Raw genomic sequence first — 8,170 nt, forward strand, 5'->3', positions numbered from 1 at the left:
TCTGAGCAACATGACGGTGTTTCGTTCCCGAATGAATCAACCATTTAAATGATTCGGTTCAGTCGCAGTGACTCACTTATTAACAGTGACTTGCTGCCACCTGCTGGCGGTTTTAATTTCACATTTAAAGTGTCTTTTGATTTTTTAAATTATTTCAAATATCAGTATTCAATGTTTTATGTTTAATATATCAAAACATTATTTATGCATTTGTAACTGCAGGTTAAATGCATTCATGTTCTGCATTAAACAGTGTGTAAACACATCTAAATGCCACTTCAGGTGCAGCTTATGTCTGGATTGCAAAGATGAATTTTGTTGATACTGATTTCATTTGCTTGGTAACAGCCCAAATGTCTTATTCTTATTCACTGATTAAATGTAAGAATTTGACAAAAAAATTATCTTATAGAACTTATAGAAAAAAGTGGCTTTATAAAGGTAAAATGCCCATAAAAGGTAAAAATCTATTTAAACTTATCTGACCACCACACAGAATATGAAGAATATCAAAAACTTTAGGAGTCAGCTGTCCACGAAAGTCCTTAAGATAGCAGCATGATAACACCCTCAATCAGTTGAATGAATGACTCAATACTCACTCATTCAGTGACTTACCGTCACTTACTGGTAGTTTAGTTGAGAAGTATGTTGGAAAGTATGCATTTTGCCCTCAACATTTCTTATTTGTATGCATTTACAAATGCATTTTAAATGCATTTAAAACATTAATCTCGTAACATTATTTATTGCAGTTGTAATTATTGTTATTTGCAGTGTAAATTATTTAATCTGACTGGTAGCAGCCCTATAGTGTATATTGAATTTATTGATAAATTGTAATAATTTGACATGTAAGATGATGCATACATCTAAAAAGGTTAAAAATAGGCCTTTGTAAAGGTAAATATGCAGATTTAAGTATGTAAAAGCTGATAGAACACTGATGAAAATATTGCTTCAGAATAAATTGTTTACTCCACCAAAAATCTCAGTGATGCAGTTATTTTGTGGGGATATTTTGTATGGAATATTGTCTGCTGACATGAAAAGTTCATTGTATATCATAGTAATAAATACCATTTATTACAGCATTGATTTTTTTTTTCTTTTTAATTTATACACATTAAATATTACATATATGTATGTAATAAAATGTGTATTTCCATTACAGGTTTAGGTCTTAAATTTCATATAAGGTGGTATTAAAAAGGTCTTAAAAAGTCTTAAATTTAACTTGTTCAAGTCTGCAGAAACCCTGAATCTGGCAAGCGCAAACGTTAGTAAATCACGTTGCGTGATTCATTTGAATACGCTCCTCCCATAAATTTTCCATCTGAAAGGAAAACTCCTATAAATGCATATTCAATAAGGTCAGGCGCAACAATAATTTAAAAAATAAGCGATCATTTATCACTGCGCGTCTTTAGTAAATCCTGACAGCACTATTTTAACGCCAAAAGACGTTAAAGTGAGTAAATCTGGCCCTTTGTCTTTAAACACTTTGGTAAACAAAACTTTGGGACCATTATTGCAAATGTGGTATTTATACACTGGTTGGCAGTTCACAAAAGGGTTGATTTATTAGTTTATAAAGCTTTTCATAGTGTGGCACCTACATATATTACTGACTCTCTGTTAAAGTGTGTTCCAGATCACAGTCTAAGATCTTCTCATGCTGTGTTTTTGGCACACTACACAGTAAACCTAAAGCAATCTGGTGGTGCTTCTCAGTCATTCTGCCCCAAAGTGTTTGGAATTGAGGCTCCTAGCTTTCATGTTTCTGAAAGATGAGTTAAAACACGTTTTTAAAGTTGCATATGAGTCTGAATTGATTTAGTGTTCAGGATTAATTCAGTTGATATTCAGAACTTAAGGCAGTTTCTTAGTTTAATTTATATTATTGACCGTGCAATTTCACACAATATCAATGTGTTTTCTTTTCTGCGCCCCTGAGAAGCAGTCCATGTATGAAAAGTGCTATATTAAAAAAAATGATGATTATTATTATTAGAAAAAAATATTATATTTCATTAAGAACTTACTACTATTGTTGTAACAATTGTGAAAAGTAAAAAGTTTAATTAAAAATGCACATGAATTTCTTGATATTTGGTACTCAGTTTGTTAATGCAATAAATTTGCTTGTTTTATTTCCATTTTAATTATTTGATTAGGGACCTAAAGTGATGCAATTTTTAATTATCTTTAGTGCAGTCTTCAACATTTTTGTTTGATTTTTTTAAAGAATATTTTTATTTCCAGGTTTAAGTTATATTCTGAACGCCCACTTTTTTTTCAGATTTTTGGGAATATTTGAACTCTACATTTTTATGGTGATTAATTGGACTATGTTATTGCTCTATGTGTCCCGTCTCCACCAGGTGAGATTACCGGATGTGGAGTTTTATATTAACGTAGGAGACTGGCCGATGGAGAACCGGAAGGCGGGAGACAAACCCGGCCCGGTGCCCATCATCTCGTGGTGCGGCTCCACGGACACGCGTGACATCATCCTCCCCACGTATGACATCACACACTCGTGTCTAGAGGCCATGAGAGGCGTCACCAGTGACCTGCTGTCGGTGCAGGGGAACACAGGTGCGCATCTGTACATCACTGTCCAGTGGGGAGCGAACCATATCATCATATTGTGATATAAAAAATAAAAAAAAAGACAAATGAAGAATTGGTAAAAAAAATGAAATTTTTGTACATTTTAAAGTTAAATTATTCTATCTAGTGCACTTTGAGAGTTTAAAGTTAAGAGCTGCAACCCATGTTCTGAACTAAGATTAAGTCAGAGAAAAGTCAGTGAATTGACTCGTACCTGAACTTTAAAGGGGACTCAACCCTCTTAATATTTATGATATACTGTCTCAGTCCAAATTACACTCACACTGGTGTTTGAGGAAGCCAAACAAATTAGAATATAATAACAGCAACACCAACAATCACAGTAATAGCCATATATTGTAAAACAATTGCACTGTAAAATAACTGAAAATGAATACTTCATAGTTATATTATTTTTGCTTTACACTACAGCAGGGAAATTACAATACTTCTTTCCTAATTTCTACACTTGAAAGAGATATTTTGAATTTGGGCTGCATTTAAACCGCTAGCTTAATATATTGCACTTTAACGCTTTTATTTTGAAGGAAAACTCCAGCTTCAGTGAAAACATGCTTACAAATACTAAATACTACAAATCTAGTGAAACTCCGTAATCATCTGCCACGAAAATAAAGCTTAACTGATTGCCGTTGCGTTCCCAAACACGTGCTAAACTCACAGCACATGCAATAAACGAGTTAACTGCATTCATTCAGTGTGAACGAGTCGTTCTGAGACGCGGAAAACACCGGATCACGAGCTGATCGTCTGAACCAAGTGTGCGCTTCACTTTAAAACACGCAGCAAAAACAGACTTGATGAAGGGATTAAGCATATTGTGCTTTCGGTTTGAGTTCGTTTGACAGATAATGTGCGCCAAAGCATAATGGCCCAAAACAAATATATTTTAATAATCCCTCATCCGTCCCTCCCGAACCTATAACAAAAGTGTCCCTCGCGGGTCAAAAATGACACTAATTTTATTTTTGGTCCAGAAAGCTTATATTGGAACATTTTTATAATTTTTTTTCAAATTTTTTATGTAGGTTTTTCTATCATTTTTTGGTGATTTTTATTAAATTTACCTTTTATTCTGGATATTCTTAACATTATTTCATTATTTCAAAAAAAAAAAAAAAAGTAAGACAATTTCAGTCCTGTTTCATCAAAAACCAACAGATGGCCTTGGAATTGAGTCACTGAGTGTCTCTGATGCCATCTGGTGGATAAAAATTACATAAAATGGCATTTTATGGTTACAGCCACTAGAGGGGCCTATAGAACCCTATGGAGATTTTTAACTGAGCAAAACAAGTGAAACATGAGAAATTAGATAATCTTAAGGCTTCAGTTTGGTTGTTTATGGATTAAAATATATATTGAAACATTACAAAATCCATATTTTGTAAAAAAAAAAAAAAAATCTAACTGAATTATAACCTAAACGTATGTATATTCATACAATTTCATAAATATGAAATAAATATATATTTTAAAAAATATAATATGATATAAACTCATTGGTCTCCACCACATCACTCAAATCTAACCGTGTTAAGTAAAAAAAAATACGGAAAAATGACAGTCATATCCCAGCAGAAACATGAAACATATTATAATGTGTTCTATGAGAGTGTGTGTACCATGTGTGTGTTTGTGCATGTGTGTGTATGTGAGTTTTTTCTGCATTGGGGATATTCTGTGGTCTCAGCCCTTCGTTTGGGTATAAATCTTTACTGGATTGTCTCAGATTTTGTATATAAAAAAAAAATCAAATGTAATGAAAAATGCCGTTTTCTTGTAAATTCCATTCATTCCTATGCGGGTCAAAATGACTTTTCACTTTTGTTACTTTTTTTATTGCACCCATTTAAACTCCTCGAATCCACTCAAAAAATTGTTTGTGTATTCCCGGTGCAAGTGTGACAGAAGTAAAGAAATCTTGGACCGGTACGATCAACACACGATTTTTTGAATTTTTTTGAAAATAATTTTCGGGTCAAAATGACCCGAGGGACGGATGACGGTTTTAAAAACTACACTTTTTGCCCGGAAGACCTATCGTTTCATATCGTCATGTGACCACGATAATATCGAGACAGTTTTGCTATTGTGATACTGATAATACCGTCATCGCTAGCGTCCAGCATCAGCTGTCTCACTCTCTGGATCTTCTCTGGTTCTCCAGGTCCTGTGTGGTCAGATAAAACGGAGAAGGCGTTCTTCAGAGGCCGGGACAGTCGAGAGGAGCGCCTGCGTCTGGTAACAATGTCCAAAGAAAATCCAGAGCTGCTCGACGCGGGAATAACTGCATATTTCTTCTTTCGCGACCGGGAGAAGGATCTAGGAAAAGCACCGCTGGTGGGATTCTTTGACTTCTTTAAGGTAAGAGATGCAGTGGAAAAGCTGCCGGAAACTGACATTTTTCTCTACTTAATAAAAAAAACTAGGACTGTCAGTCGATTAAAATGTTTAATATAATTAATTACATGATGTGTTGATTAAGTAAATCTAACTAAATTTGTCTGTGAAATTACCCACAAAATATAATTTAAAGCCATTATTGTGCTAAATGAGAAAGTACACTGAAATTAATAATTAATTGAATTTACTAAATTTCTTTAAGGTAAGTGGTTGCAATCAATTTATTTTAGCTACATTTAAATAAACAAATTTAGTTGACTAACTTTCAACATATTTTTTAAATTAAATGTAGCTAAAATAAATTGTTTGCAACCACTTACCTTAAAAAAATTAGTATAATTTTTTCAGTGTATCAAGTAGACATTACAAATAGTAGCTTTAAAATAAATATTTTATTTGATTCAACATGAAATGCATTACACAAATGTTTAGGCATAAGCTATGGAACATAAAAAGATGATTTGAGAAAAATCTCAGTATTTTTTGTTCATACAGTGACAGTCACTGATATCCAAAACAGCTTAGTTATAAACAAAATATCTTCTTTTATGTTGTGCAAAAGTCATACAGGTTTGAAATGACATTACAAGGGTAATTGATGACAGAATTACATTTTTTTGGGTGAACTACCCCTTTAATATTTGTTTGTTTCTGAAATGAAATGATATTTTAAATAAGAAACTAAAACTAAAAGCGTTTTTGAGTCATTCATTCATTCGATTCGTTCAAACGACTGATTCATTCAGGAATTAAGTAAACTGCTCTCTCTTTGAATCATTGATTCACACGATTCGTTCAAAATGCGGATTCATTCAGAAACTAAACACCGCTGTGTCGCTCGGAGATGTGCAACAAATCTGCTGTGGCTTTAAAGGTAATATGTGACCCTGCAGCACAAAAGCAGTGTTAAGTCGCTGGGGTATATTTGTAGCAATAGCCAACAATACATTGTATGGGTCAAAATTATAAATTTTTCTTTTATGCCAAAAATCATTAGGATATTAAGTAAAGATCATGTTCCTTGAAGACATTTTGTACATTTCCTACCGTAAATATATAAAAACTTAATTTTTGATTAGTAATATGCATTGCTAAGAACTTCATTTGAACAACTTTAAAGATGATTTTCTCAATATTTAGATTTTTTTGCACCCTCAGATTCCAGATTTTCAAATAGTTGTGTCTCAGACAAATATTGTCCGATCCTAACAAACCATACATCAATGGAAAGCTATTTATTCAGCTTTCAGATGATGCATAAATCTCAATTTCGAAAAATTGACGCTTATGACTGGTTTTGTGCTCCAGGGTCCACATATGTTCTGTGCAAAATTGAGCAAAAACACAATATTGTGTTTAAAATATTACACAATATTAACTTCTTATTTACTGAACTGTTGTATAAAATCACATTTGCACTCATGCTATTCGGGACAGAAACAGAACTTATCATATAATATAAATACGAGACAAAAACTCATACAGGGGCATTTTTTGCCACAATATCTTGAATTTCAGGGCATAACTGCATTTATGGATGCATCACATTTGTCAACAGTCAACTGTATGAAATGTAAGATGATGTACAGGTCTGGGGGCGGAGCCAGTGCGTTAACTGCGTTATTGTTTCATAACAAATGAATTAACGCGTTGAACTGACAGCCCTAAAAATGCTTTGTTCTTGTCTTCCAGTACAAGTACCAGGTGAACGTGGACGGGACGGTAGCGGCCTACAGGTTTCCGTACCTGATGCTGGGGGACAGCTTGGTCTTCAAGCAGGACTCGCCGTACTACGAGCACTTTTACACGCATCTGGAAGCAGGTGTGCACTACATCCCTGTGAAGAGAGACCTGTCTGACCTCCTCCAGAAGATCCGATGGGCTCAGGTACGAACGCTGACATCATGTGCATCTTACAGTGGCAACATTGCAAAAGCTGTGTATTGTTTTGTGAGCACACACACACACACACTTGTGGTTTGATATATGCAGAAGAATGACACAAAAGCAGAGGCTATAGCGAAGAGCGGACAGTCGCTGGTGAGAGATGTGCTTCAGCCTCACAGACTCTACTGCTATTACTACAGCGTACTTCAGGTAAGAGCCTGTCATTTATATACACACACACACACACACACACACACACACGCGCACACTAGCGGTCAAAAGTGTGGGATCAGTAAGACTTGTAATGTTGTTAAAGAAGTCTCTTCTGCTCATCAAGCATCAAAAAACAGTAATCTTGCAAAATGTTATTACAATATAAAATAATGGTTTCTATTTTAATATCCTTTAAAATATAATTTATTTCTGTGATGCAAAGCTGAATTTCCATCAGCATCATTACGCCAGTATAAAGTCACATGATCTTCAGAAATCATTCTAATATGCTGATTTATTATCAGTTGTGCTGCCAAATATTTTTTTTTGAAACTGCGATGCTTTTTTCAGGGTTCTTTGATGAATAAAAAGTTAAAAAGAACAGCATTTATTCATCAAAGAATCCTGAAAAAAGTATTGCAGTTTCCAAAAAAATCTTTGGGTCAAATATGGACTAACCCAACTTTTGGGTTACATTTTGAATGTAAAAATGTAACCCAAAAGTTGGGTTAGTCCATATTTGACCCAAAGTTGTGTTGAAACAACCCAGCATTTTTTAGAGGTTAAACTTAAATTACTATTTATTTTTAAATATAATAATATACAGTAAATATAAAACAATAAGCACTCAACTTAAAAAAAAAAAGTATGCAAACATGTAAATTGCACATAATGCAATTTTTAAATTAACTTCTAAATCATAACATTTCTATTTGTTGTTGAAATATAGGCCTATTCATTTACGCATTGGCTGTCATAACTTGTTTCATAACAGATTTATTTAAACATACATTAAATATAACAGGTATACAGGTAATAACAGGTAAAATATGATGAGTATATAGTCTAATATTTCACGAAATTTGAACGTTTGAGCTGAGGCGTTTATACAGCGATCTTCAAAGAGCGTCAAAACATTTATTATTTGAATTTCATGAAAAAAAATTTAACATCATTTGAAAGATGAGACTTCTTGTCAAAAGTAACAATATATAAAACTGGACATTTCCAGTATGTGTATATATTA

At 33.5% G+C, this 8,170-nt stretch overlaps 1 protein-coding gene across 1 annotated transcript in view; it reads left to right on the top strand.

Moving 5' to 3' along the window:
• The window catches only part of poglut3 (protein O-glucosyltransferase 3), a 13,756-nt gene that overhangs the window by 3,591 nt on the left and 1,995 nt on the right, over nucleotides 1-8,170 (top strand). Inside the window, exons 4-7 of the mRNA XM_016575484.1 lie at nucleotides 2,385-2,601; nucleotides 4,808-5,004; nucleotides 6,736-6,930; nucleotides 7,036-7,140. Coding sequence (XP_016430970.1) covers nucleotides 2,385-2,601; nucleotides 4,808-5,004; nucleotides 6,736-6,930; nucleotides 7,036-7,140 — 714 coding nt within the window. The remainder of the gene's footprint in view (nucleotides 1-2,384; nucleotides 2,602-4,807; nucleotides 5,005-6,735; nucleotides 6,931-7,035; nucleotides 7,141-8,170) is intronic.

This window comes from Sinocyclocheilus rhinocerous, unplaced genomic scaffold (genome assembly GCF_001515625.1).
Source record: "Sinocyclocheilus rhinocerous isolate Xijiao unplaced genomic scaffold, SAMN03320098_v1.1 scaffold2338, whole genome shotgun sequence".
Lineage (NCBI taxonomy): Eukaryota > Metazoa > Chordata > Actinopteri > Cypriniformes > Cyprinidae > Sinocyclocheilus > Sinocyclocheilus rhinocerous.